Raw genomic sequence first — 13,755 nt, forward strand, 5'->3', positions numbered from 1 at the left:
GTGTCCTGCAGTACTTTGTGGGAAGAACAATATAGCATATGACACAAGCAATGACTGAAAATTAAAGATCTTAAGGCCAGCCAACAGCCAAGCCTTCTAATATATTATTCTAATTAGACATGACTCTAATGCAGGCATTGTGTATGGCACAGATAGCATCTGGGTTTTCTTGAGAAGCTTATGAATAATTTTTGGCAGCAAGTCTCTAACCAAATCAGACAGAGGTAAAAGTTCAGATGCAGACAAGCGGGGCTGGAGTATTTATGTAGATAAATGTTGTAATTACTGCATAACATAGATGAGTTGAGCACTTTTAGTACCATGCCATTATCTGCTGGAAGCAACACGTTGTAATTACACCAAAATTGTGATCAGGAAGTGGTCAGAAGAAGTACAGTAAGTCAGTTTGGATCATTTTCCAACATAGATCGCCAATAAACCAACATCCAACAGTTTAAAAGCAGTGTTGACTTCATTTGGCATTCTTTTAATGTGCTGCATCCGGAAATAGACTCATAAGAAATATATTGCTTTCTATGTCCCATTATAACCATGTTATTTTATTTGATGGCATGTCATTAGGGCAAGTGCTGTTTGTCTGAAAGCAGATAACTGAGTGGTTCAACAACTCCACCAGAACAATACATTTCACTAAAACAAATAACAAGTGCCTTGTAACCCAAATATTGTGAAACTACAGCACAAGACAAAATGACAATCCTGTAGAATTCACAGACATTGTTTGAGATTTCTACTGTTCCTAAACATACAGGTGGTGTTTTGGCCACAAGGGGGAGCATATATTTCATGAACAGAACAGCACACTGTAGATGAAGAAACACCCTCTGATGAAGCATGGTAATAGAAACAGAATAAAACAGGTATCAGAAATAGGTTGGTTTTACTCTGTGATTTGCTTTTCTTTAAACAGAAAAAATAGCTGCATTTTTATGAATTCAGTTTAGGAAACTAAGCAGGCCACTGACCACAGAGACTGAGAATATTTCACATGGACAATATATTAATTTCTGTTGCTTTATGTTGTCATAAGTGCTGGATCTTCAATCTTCCACTACATAAGTATCTAAGAATTGCCCATGCTGCATTAGACCAAGGATCCATCTACTCCAGCAGCATAGTCTGCTACAGGGCCAACCACCTTGCATCTGGCAGAGCAAGATGGAGGCACCCATCCCCATGCTGCTTGCTACCATGAAACCTAAGAAGAAATCAGTTTCTTTACTCTGGATGGCAGCCACTAATGACTGTAGGAAGGGAAGACATAAAAAGAGGTGGCTGCATATATCAGTTTACTAATTATGAATGGCATTTTAAATCTGAACCAAAGAAAGAGCTTTAACTAGCAATTCTTGGGCAAACCCCAACTTTATTCATAGATGTGTATGCGTCCTTTCTCTCATGATGGCACTCAAGATGACTAAAAAGAAGCAATTAAACATCAGCAAGATATCAGCGCTGAGGGTCAGATTAGTGTTAGTTAGCAAACAGCCTTGTCTTCCCATTCCTTCTTTAGGAAATTCTTACTTAAAGAGTAGTGTTGTAAAGAGACTGAACCAGAGCAAAAGCTGCTTAGCAAAAAGTGACATACTCCTTGTGTATCCTGTGCATTCTTAAAAGGCCAGAGTTCCTGACAACAGCAAAAAGACTGAGGCTGGAGAACCTTTAAACCATCACAAAGTCCCCGGGATACAATCAAAATCAGATGCTAAGTAAATTATGCAGATTTGGCATAATACAGCCCTTTTGTTCTGCACATTGTCTGAATAACCACTGATGCACCCACACCCTCCTCAAGTCTGATCCCTTTGCCCCCCTTGAAACTCTTCCTACTACTACAGCTATTAAAGTTTTCTCACTGTTGAGGCATTGCAGAAGACAGAACCTTTAAAAGATCTTGTCCCTCAGCTACATGTGTTGAAGGTTCCTGAGAAATATCTTTGCTGCTGCTGTCATGAGAATTTGACGACACAAGCTGTCTACTACTGCCATAGAGCCTAGAGTTGCCATGCCCCCCAGAATTCCGGGTTTTACCCAGATTTTAAGAATCTCACCCGGATTGCTTAGCCCACTCAGATCCACCCGGATTTCAGCTTTCATTTTAAAAGAAGAGCTAAGCTCTAGCCCTTGTAGAAGGAGAATTATGGAGCAAAATGTGCAGTTACTATTCTGGTCAACTGCTGGACTTGGATTAAGAGAGGTAGCACAGGAGGCTCGCTGGGAGGATTTCACTTTCACAAGTACAATAATCCCCTGAGGAATGTTGCCTTGTTTTTTATCAGCAGGGGATTTCTATCCAGCAGTTGAGAGGATAGCTTGCTTTTGAAGTGAAACACTACCTGCCTACCAGGCTGTGTACTGTAATGTTTAAGACTTTCTTGACTTTATGTTCAGTGCATGCCTACTTAGAAGTAAGCACCGTTGGTTTCAATCAGATCTTCTCTCAAATAAGTGTGTACAGAATTGCAGCCTAAATTAAAAAGTTGTACTTTTTATTTTGTTTTGTTCTATTGCTGCTGTTAATATGTCAAGGAAAATGGGCAGGCAAAGATATCTTCCCCAACTATCGTTGGTAGATATCCAGAGCAAATACAAGTCAACTGGAAAGTGCAGCTGCTAATTTGCATATGCAAAATTATTTTCAAGCCAATTTACATAATATGTAAATAAGGCACCTGGATTTGGAAAACCAGAATATGGCAACCCTACTAGAGCCTGGCTGAGTACCTGCTGTGCATCCAGATCCTTTCTCCCTTAAGTTAAATCAATGGGTTGCTGAGCTCCAAGTTGGAATACTGTATTGCAGGGTCCAGAATCACTACTGAGCTGAAATCCCTAGCCTGGAACATTGCTTTCATGGAACTGCTGCAGAAGAATCTAAATAAGATAGCCTGGACAGATTTGGAAACCGGATTCCAGAATCCTAGGGTCACTCTCTGCTCAGGCTTGCCATGGGACCATCCATGTGCAAGACTTTCTGAGAGCTCCTAAGTCATTCTTGTGCCAAAGCCTAGAGAGACTGAGTCACTCTCTATATGGGCTTGCTGTGGACTAACACCTGTGCATGACTGTCTGCAAGTCCCATGGCTCACCTTTGCTGACTGTGGGCATACATAGTGCCATAGATCTCTTGATGCCCCACTGGGACCTTGCTGCCTCTCCTTGCCCTTGCTTTGGCAACACCTTTGTGAGGGAGCCCACATCTTCTGGTGGAAAATCCTTCATTTTGTCATTGTGTACAAAACAGCAGATATGGGCAGGTGATAAACTGTGCTTTATTACCACATTCTATATTTCCCCCTCCTCTTTCTTTCTTCATCCCAGTGCCCGCCAACTGCTAGGTTAATAGAACCTTCACTCCCTCACTTCCACTTGCTCCTTAATTGTCCCTGGGAGCTGCCTCCATTCACTGTGCAATTGTGATAGCATCAAAGTTGCCAAATGCCACCATTTCTATTGTATCTCTGTTTTATCAGTCAATCCATTTCTTTGTTTCCAAAACCTTTTCTCCAAGTTTGTTTTTTCTCTGGAAGGATTCCCTAACCTTTGCATTTGCCTGTGTCCAGACTGCAGTACATTTGTTATTCACACTTGCACATTTGGTTTTTGAGCAAAAGTTTCTCCTAAATGTATAGATATGCACATGGGTTATATGCACAAGTATGAGTAAGTGAAGTAACACTAGATGGTAGAAGATCTGGATTTGGATCATCCACAGGTTTTTTTTAACAAGCAAACAACTGTGGGGCTGTGTGGCAGGTACTATTCAGATCTGACCATAGTGTTGGGTTTGTTTATTTATTTGGCATATTTTATACCGCCCCAAACTCACATCTCTGGGTGATTTACAACAAAGCAAGCAAACAAACAAACAAACAGAAAAAAGTTAAAACATTAGTTAAAATAAATGAAAGCAAAAAATTAATACATTAGTTAAAACAAAATAAATGATACAGAAAAAATTAAAACATTACAACAATTTAAATTTTAAAACAAGATTTTAAAACGATGTTAAAACTATTAAAACAATATTTAATTAAAAGCCTGGGTGAATGGATGCCCTTTAAAGAGGGCAACTAAGATAGTTGGGGGGATCATCATACATATACAACGTACATATAACATATGGGTATCTGAACTGAAGCAAATAATTGGTCATGGGTTTTAACCCTTTCCATCAACACTCTTCCCCAAGCCAAATCCCTCTCTCTGAGCTGCTGTTTTCCCCATGTGGTAAAACATACATATACCATATGGGTATCTGAACTGAAGCAAAGAATTGGTATGTTTTCTCCTGCACTTGAAAAATGTGTTTCATCATCCTGTCATATTAAAAAAATTACTTAAAATCTGCACTCAGATTTTAATTCAGTTTGTGCCTCCAATTCATGCGTTTGTTTTTTATTTAAGCAAGAAATGTGTACTTTCTTTGAGACTGTCATCTCATATTAATAAAACAGGACAGAAATGGAGCAACCCAAGAGTCTTCTGCATTAAATATGTATTGTTGTATGCCAGTGTGGTCATTCATACTTCAGTGAGTTTTGGCAGAACAGATGGAATATATTTAAATATATCCAGGACTATAATGGACCACATCAGAAAGTAAAAAGCTTAGACGTTTGCATGTTACTGTAGGAAAAGCAACCAAAAGAAGTGATGTCTAAAATATTGCTTAATAATTAATTTAAAGTGGTTTAGCAGTAAAATTATAGTATTAGTAAATTTATAGCAAAGGTAGTAAGGTTATGCAATTAAGAAGCAAAGGTTCCAATCTAAACCTGCACATGTTGGGGTGGTTTTTAAAAAACTGTTAATTAGCTCATTCTTTTAGTTCACATGTTAATTATGATATTATAAATTATGCCTGTTTGGTACTAACATTTTAATTACAATTTTTAATTAAAATGTGTTTGTTATTTAAACCTCCAAACTGTGCTTTGTGAATGTTTGGCTTAATTACAGGAAATAAATTGATTACTAGTGGCATTTAAATGATTTCCCACACTTTTGCATTCTATTGACTTTGATGCAGCTACTCTAGTGTTAATGGTTATGGAACAGTTCCTTTACAGTAGAATCCACAAACAGATGTTGCAATACCCTGACACACCCCCATCCCGCTTTCCAGAGCCAGCTGTTGCTGCTGTCTGCAGCTATTCAGAGACATTTTGCTGTTCTCACTCAGATGTCACAAGCCTAGAGCTCCCTGATTCTCCAGGACTGGGGCTTCTAGCCTTGTGAAGTCTGACCAGGAGCAGCAAAAATCACTCCCCTCCCCCTACACACATGCTCTGCTGCTCAGGAAACCTTTGGCGTAGTTCAGAGCAGCCCTTGCTGTGAGGGTGCACCTCCTGCTCTGCCCTCCAAACACTGTGTTGGATGCCAACACAACAACAATTTATATATCGCTTTTCAGAAAAAGTTTCCAAAGCGGTTCACACAGAGAAATAATAAATAAGATGGATCCCTGTCCCCAAAGAGCTCACAATCTAAGAAGAAACATAAGACAGACACCAGCAACAGTCAGTGGAGGTACCGTGCTGGGGGTGGACAGGGCCAGTTACTCTCCCCCTGCTAAATAAAGGGAATCACTACGTTAAAAGGTGCCTCTTTGCCAAGTTAGCAGGGGAGTCATTATTTCTATATTGTCAGTCATCATTTCTATATTGCTTGTCAACAAAAACATTCTCAAAACTGTTTACATAGAAAAAGAACAAGCTTAAGGGTCCCCTGCCCCCAAAGGACGATAAGAAATACAAAAATCTAATAAGAAATATAGTGAAGACCACATCAGCAGCCACTACAGGGATGCTGTGCTGGGGTTGAATTGGGCCAGTTGCTCTCCCCCTGCTTAATAAAAGAGAATCGCCACTTTGAAAGGTGCCTGTCTGCCCACCTAGCAGGGGTGAGACCAGTGCTCTGCAGCCCCCCATTGCATAGCTCTATTGTCTGAGAGTGGGTCTAGCGTAGTGGCTAAAAGAGTCCCTAGTTTGAATCTCACTTCTGTTTTGAGCTTGTGAGAGGCTTCAGGTAAGTCACTTCTCCTCAGCTCTTCCATCTGCAGTATAGGAGTAATATTGCTTCCCTTGCAGGGTTATTTTAAGATAATGCGCATGTTGAACTCAGAACTTTATAACCTGTTTCACTCTCCTTTACCAGCAGTGTTCCATTTCCAAATAGTTGATGTTCTGGGGGCTCAGTGATGCACCATAATTTTAATTTCTGAAGTACTAAATATGTTTAGTTTTTGAGGGTTTATATAGCATTTGTTCAGTCTGAATTTATTAAGGAGCAAATACAGACACATTTCCTGAGCAAACAGCTCCACAAGGAAATGGACATCCCCAGTGATTTTTAGCACTTACTGATTATACATTTTCCAAGTCATTTGAAATGGCTGCTTGCCTCTCAGCTTGTGGCCTCAGTTCAAAATCAATGTCAAATTGAACTCTGAAAAATTCTTTATTGAGCCAACTGTCCCATTATTCAGCTCTTGAACTGTTGTGAGCTGCTTTCCCCGTAATTAGGCTTGAAATGCAAATCTCCTTGGGGAATCCCTTAATGCATTGTGCATGTCACACAGAGCATTGTGGGGTCTCCAGAGGCCAGGACCTCAAAGCTCTGTACTGTGCCATGCATCACTGTTCATCTGGGAGCGCAGTTTGCGCTGTCAGCCAGTCAGGTGCTCCCCTCCGCTGCCTGTCTTTCTGGTTTTGTGAAAGCAAGGTAAGAGGAATACCTGAGTGTAAGTTATTGTGTGGAAGCAACCAAAAATTAGGAGCAAAATATTGGGGTAAAAAAACCCCAACTTCACATATACACTGATGAGGTCTGAGATGCCATTGACTGACTGGGAGAGAGATATTGGGGTCGTGGTGGACAGGTCATTGAAAGTGTTGGCTTAGTGCGCAGCAGCTGTGGAAAAGGCCAGTTCCAACTAGGGATCATTAGGAAAGGGAATGGAAATAAAAATCCTAATATTATAATGCCCTTATACAAATCTATAGTGTGGCAGCATTTGGAGTACTGCGTGCAGTCCTGGTCACTGTATCTTAAGGAGGGCTTTGTAGAACTGGAACAGGTGCAGAAGAGGGCAACCAAGATAATCAGGTGTCTGGAACACCTTTTTTATGAGGCAAGGCTACAGGATCTGGGGCTTTTTAGTTTTTTTAAAAAAGTGACTAGGGGAGACATGATCAAGGTGTATAAAATTATGCATGGAGTAGAGAAAGTGGACAGAGAGAAATATTTCTCCTTCTCTCACAACACTAGAACCAGGGGTCATCCCAATAAACTGAAGGCTGGGAAATTTAGGACCAACAAAAGGATGTACTTTTTCACACAGCACACAATCAGTCTATGGAACTCTGTGCCATAGGATGAGGTGATGGTCACTAGCTTGGATGGCTTTAGAAGGGACAAATTCACAGAGACAGGTCTATCAATGGCTCCTAGTCTGGAGGCTCCAGCCTCAGAGGCAAGATGTCTCTAAATACTCGTTACAGGGGAACAACAGCAAGAGAGGGGGCATGCCCTCACCTCTTGCCTGTGGGCTTCTCAAAGGCATCTGGTGGGTCACTGAATGAAACAGGATGCTGGACTGGATGAGCTGTGCGCCTGATCCAGCAGGGCTGTTCTTATGTAGGAGCACACAAGGCTCCCAAACCTGGGTAGAACACAGTTTTTGATTGTCTGAATGACCTAATTGTTATTCAGACAAATATTTATAAAACATACCTTTGTTGACTGAGCAAAGAGATACCTTTTTAAAGTGGCTCTTTTATATTTAGAAGGTGGAGAGCCCTATTCATTGTAGCATAATATCCATCCCAGTGACTCTTGGTGTGTGTGTGTGTGTGTGTGTGTGTGTGTGTGTGTGTGTGTGTGTGTGTAAAGATAGTGAGCCCTCTTGGACTTGCTACTACAAGACCAGCTCTCCTCCGAGGAGATATGGGGAGGACAGTCTACAATACATTATCACTTTGTATAAGATGGCAATTGCCTAGCCATTGCCCTACATGAATTGAGACAAATCCTAGAAAGTACCCAGCCAGTGCTCCCCTATAGCTGTGCATTACAAAGGAAGGTTGACAGTGGCAGTGTCTTTCAGGGAAGCAGGCATACCATTATTGGGGTTTCCATCTAATAAACTCTGGAGGGAACCCCAAGCTCCCTTGGCACCGTTTGAAAGCCGCTGCTCTAAACACACACTTTCCACTTGGTCTTAAAAAATGTTTTGGGGGTGGTAATTCTGCCAGATTGAATCTATGTGATACTCTCCCTAACCACACTTTTCTTTTGACTATTATGCTTAGGGATATCTTTGTCAAGTAAAAGTTTTTTGTTTTAAAAAACCCATGGACCAACCAGCCTCTGTAGTTGCAGTTGCTAAACAGAGCCATTTTTAAGACTTTCGCTGACTGCTGAGGTAGTCCAGCCTCTGGCAACCAGTCAGTCATTTTTAAAATTCTTTTTTCTCACTGTTTTGAGCAAGCTTTTCTTTAGTGCCCCAGTTCCACCCTCTCTCATGTTTGTGGGATTATATTCAGTAGCTGCTGTTCTGAAATTTTTTTGTTTGCCAACACACATCTTAATATTTTAGGGAGCTACAGGATACTTGAAGGCTAACACACACAGACAGATTTGTTTCTGGCATGTCATATTCTTCCCCAGTCTCCTCTTTCTTTTTCAGCATGAAATTCAAGAAAAAGTGTGGCACAGATTCTTTTGGTTTCAAAAGATATCTTTTGATCTGAACCTTTCCCTCTGAGATAGAGAGCTCATATTGCTCATATCATCTTGTCATGGCCCTGGACACAGATCCCTTGCTATTAGAGCGTCCAATGAGAAAGAGAATAGGGAATACTGGGTTCAGAAACAATCCCAGGAGATAACCTCCAAAATAACCAACCTGTCAGAAATTCCCATGAAGGGGGAACTCCAGGGGACAGCAACACAACACCTTCATCCTTGGTACCTGAGGACATCTTGCTGCTTCCTTCCTGTTGACTGAGAGGACTTATCCCCAAGACCATCTGTACTGTGGAAAGGTGCCCCTCAGCTACCACACCATGTCCAGGAGCAGCAAATAGTTACACAGCCTTTCCAGAGCTAATACCTGAGGAATAGAGCATGGGCTTTTTAAGCCCAAGCAGTTTCTTCAGTGTTGAAGCTGTAGATGTCCTCTTCCTGCAGAGCTCTCATTTGCTTCCCGACTATTGCTAGAGCAACATTTCAAGCTCTCTTTGATTGCCTTGTGTCCAGCTTGACCTTGTAAGCAGTCCCATAGTGAGCTGTCCTGACCACTTGTGACCTCACTTCACCCCTGGAGGTCCCAGCTTGCTATATTATTTGTTCAGGCTAGATGTTGATAAGGTAAAAAGTTCCAGAAGCTGCGTGGTCACATATATGCACTTATGAATATATAGGTCCTGTGCAGACTTTAAACTGCACACATGGTGGAAGATCAGGATCGTGCTGGCCTACACTACTCCCTTCATGGTATGCCCAAACCTGCATGGTGCTCACTTCTTCAGTTTAATGTTTTTATAGAAGCTACCTAATGGCACAGCGGGGAAGTCACTTGCCTAGGGAGCAAGAGGTTACTGGTTCGAATCCCCACTGGTATGCTTCCCAGACTATGGGAAACACATAGTTTCCCAGACTATGGGAAATACATATATTGGGCAGCGGCAATATAGGAAGATGCTGAAAGACATCATCTTATACTGCACTGGAGATGACAATGGTAAACCCCTCTTGTATTCTACCAAGGAAAACCACATGGCTTTGTGGTCTCCAGGAGTCGACACCGACTCAATGGCACAACTTTACTTTAGGAGCCTTTATGCATAGAGTCCTGTGCTTGAAGGGTTATGCCTTATCTGCATAACTTGTACAGCACAACTGAGGTGTACAGATCATGTGGCTTGAGCCTGAATGCTTCGGTGGTGGAAGCAGGGACAAGACAGGAGCTCCATGGGGAACCATGCAGGTCAGTGCAGTCCTAGTGCATTACTGTACCACTGCATGTACAGTTTGAATGTCTGCACATAACTAAGGTCACATGGAAAGGCTCAAACAGATTAATGGTGTGGGGGGAGTATCAGTGAAAATGCACATGAAGCAGTTTGTCCAAAAGCATCAAGCAGGCTACTGCAGTACACCATTTCTGATATCTGTGAATGTCACTGATTTCTTTGCATGGAAGTCCTGTACAGATTTACAGTGCTATTTAGCAAAGGAAATTAAACTAGACAAGTATGTTTCAGTCAACTGAAGATACTGGAAAATACCAACAAATGCCAGATATTAAAAGGAGAGCCCAATATCCTTGGAGCCTGTTTTAAAACCCCAGTGATGAGAATCAATTGTGATTTTAATCACTGGGCAGTGCCAAATTTACTAAAGCCCTATGCTAAGGAGTTTCTCCCCCCGCCCCATATTTCATTTATTATAGTTTTAACAAGCAACCCCCCCCCCAAAACCCCAATAACACAAAACAGCATATCAATACATAATATAAGATTAAAGGGTGCCTAACATAATAAAATAAAATCATAGGGACATAGGAAGCTGCCATATACTAAGTCAGACCATTGGTCCATCTAGCTCAGTATTGTCTGCCCAGACTGGCAGCAGCTTCTCCAAGGTTGCAGGCAGGAATCTCTCTCAGGCCTATCTTGGAGATGCCAGGGAGGGAACTTGGAACCTCAGATGCTCTTCCCAGAGTGGCTCCATCCCCTAAGGGGAATATCTTACAGTGCTCACATGTGGTCTCCCATTCAAATGCAACCAGGGCGGACCCTGCTTAGCTAAGGGGACAAGTCATGCTTGCTACCACAAGACCAGCTCTCCTCTCCTCTCCTCATGCCAAGTGTTCTTGCAAAGGTAAATACCAGAACATACACAGATCTATCTAGGATGTTGCATGGGTACATCAATAAGGATCAACTTTGCTACACCTGAAACAGTCTTGGATTGGCAATTTTTGCTCTTAGGTGGCACTCCACGCTGTAGAGTCAGCATGGTGTAGTGCTGGACTAGGACCGGGGAGACCCGAGTTCAAATCCCCATTCAGCTTTTATACTTGCTAGGTAACTCTTGGTCAGTCACTTCTCTCTCAGCCTAACTTACTTCACAGGGTTGTTGTAAGGAGAAACTTAACTATGTACACTGCTCTGGGCTCCATGAGGAAGAGCGGAACAGAAATGTTTTTTTAAAAACCAGATATGGGCAGACACCAAATATGACAAAAAGCAAGACAGTTCACTTATGTGCTTGAACCTTTTCAGCCACCAGAAATCTGACCTGGAGATTGGGTGGGATTGCAGCTGTCACCAGCATAGTAGAATGGATCTGTGCCATTGAAGAAAAAAGGGACCACATGCATTTTATATGCTTTCTGTGTCAGATTAGTTGCAAGTGTGAAATTAAATGGTTTAGTTTTAAGTGTAATTCTGAAAGCAGTTCCCTCCCTCCCTTTCCATGGAACAGATAATCATAGTGTGGCATACTTTATGCACAATACTTGGTATCTTAGGAGTTTCTCCATTTTCCCTTTCCAGAGATTGTGAAGAAAGAATTTCAAGAAAAGGGCATCTTCACAGGAGATGGCAAAGCTTTTAGGCCTCACTTGACCTTCATGAAGCTGTCAAAATCACCAAAACTACGAAAACAGGTGCGGTCACTTGATACATCACAAAGGCCAACATCCTGATTAACATTGTGTCTATGCAAGCAAAGAAAGCACACGTGCCTATGTGGGGCACCCAACATGATTTTCACCAAACACCCCTTTCCCTGGAAACACTCAGTATGGCCCAGAATTAGGTCCCTGAGGGTCAAGCAGCTCTCGGGGAATTCATTTTGGGTCTCACAGAATGCTTCTTGGAGAAGGGGGATCAGGCGTGGAGCCAGCCAAGTAATGGTTTGAGTCTGGCCCCGCCTGGCAGCCCCTTTGACAATGTCCCTCCCCGCCCACGAGCCAGCGCTTGCCTGTCCTTTACACACAGTGTTTGCTCCCTGAAAGCATCTATTCCCCTTTCTCTCCCTCCAATGAAATGACAGGCAAGCGCTTATTTGGGCTCTTCGGAGCTTGAGGTCACGTACAAAGGGGTTGTAGCCTTGATCTCCGAAGAGCTGGAGCGCGCGCTTCCCTTTTATTTCAGGCAGTGCTTGCTGCCTGAAAGCATCTCTCTCCCTCTCTTTCAGATGCTTTCAGGGAGCAAACGCTGCCTGAAAAGGACAGGCAAATGCTGGCTCAGGGCTCTCAGTAGCTCGAGCGTGGGTGGGGGGATTTCGTGCGGGGCTCTTCTGGAGCCTGAGCCATGCCCCCCATGGGGGCTTCAGCGGCCCCTACTATTGGCAGCAGCCTGTGCCCTGACTTCTCAGTCCTGTTCCTAGTTTGTCAAAATCACACAGCAATCCTCTCCTTCCACCTTCTTTCCACCATCCCCCAGCTGAGTTAATAGCCTTCCCTCTGAAAAGATCCAGGAAAAGAGTGATCCTGTGCAAAGACTGAAAATGTCCCCCTCACAAAAGACAAACATAATCTGTTTCCTCCTGAACGCCACCCCCTATGCTGCTTCCCTCCTAAAGCCAGCACTGCCCAGCAAACAGTCCCTGCCTTCAGCTTGTTTTGCTGCCTCAGTAACGGTGGCGAACACATTGTTGCTCAGCTCTCTCTCAGCCTGCCACTCATTCATCTCGCTGTGCTGCGCAGTTCAGGAAGTGGAGGGCAGGCTCAGGCTGCCAGATATCCTCCCTCAGTCTCCTCTCCTGCCGGGACTGTGGGGGGCGGGGGGAGTGCTGGCGGCCCTGTCTGGCTGGTGAATGGAGACTGGGGGTGCCTTCTTAGTACTGATGAAGTTTCTGCCTTTGAAGTGGGGGGCAGTGGCAGCGGCCCCTTGGGGGCAGTGACCCGGGTTCTTTGAACCCGTTTGCACAATTGTAGCTCTGCCCCTGAGGGGGATATTAAAAAAATACCCCCTTACGCAAGCACCTGCACTTCAGAAGTGTGTATGCTAGCTCTGCACATGTGCTTTCTTTGCTTGCACAGGTGCAGCATTAGTCATCATGTTGGCCAAAATCTATACACGTGGGGCAAGGCGGTGGGGGGGGGGATCCAGGGAAATGTATTGGTTCCACTCATGCTATATTTTAATGTTTTGGAAATAGACAAGTTGATGAGATTTTGGTAGCTGATCTTTTAAAATAAATTGCTATTTTAAACAAGTAAAATTCTGCTTTTACATTTTTTTAAACAAGCTCAGTAACAAATTTGTCAGTAATGTAACAAGACTTTGCAAGTTTATGTATATTTTTAAAAAAGATATTTCTTTTTTCTTGCCTCAGCCAATTTTCAGAGAAATTTAAAAATCACACAGGATAAATGAAGAATTTAAAAAATGTTTTTAAAAATCTAATATGTTCATCTTTTAAGAATAGGAGTCAACATGACACTACATTGTGTTGTATTCTGCTTTTGGTCTTTTTGTCTTCCTTGTTACTATAATTTTATTTGTTAGCATATTAGGTATTTCCACTGGGGAGATAGAATGCATAAAATAGATCTTGTTTTAGTGTGTAAAATAGGGGTCAGCAACTGGCAGCTCCTGGCCCAAATCTGGGCACTAAGCTATACTGCTTACTAGAACAAAGCTGTACTGTGTGTTACACAATGGCACCACATACATTGGGCATCCTTGTATCACAATGACAGATCTTGGGTAT

General features: G+C 42.6%; 1 protein-coding gene across 3 annotated transcripts in view; it reads left to right on the forward strand.

The window, feature by feature from the left end:
- Positions 1 to 13,755, forward strand: part of AKAP7 (A-kinase anchoring protein 7) — a 144,555-nt gene that overhangs the window by 39,648 nt on the left and 91,152 nt on the right. For all 3 annotated transcript variants that reach the window (XM_053287135.1, XM_053287132.1, XM_053287144.1), the window contains exon 6: positions 11,589 to 11,701. In XM_053287135.1, coding sequence (XP_053143110.1) covers positions 11,589 to 11,701 — 113 coding nt within the window. The remainder of the gene's footprint in view (positions 1 to 11,588; positions 11,702 to 13,755) is intronic.

This window comes from Hemicordylus capensis, chromosome 1 (genome assembly GCF_027244095.1).
Source record: "Hemicordylus capensis ecotype Gifberg chromosome 1, rHemCap1.1.pri, whole genome shotgun sequence".
Taxonomy (NCBI): Eukaryota; Metazoa; Chordata; class Lepidosauria; order Squamata; family Cordylidae; genus Hemicordylus; species Hemicordylus capensis.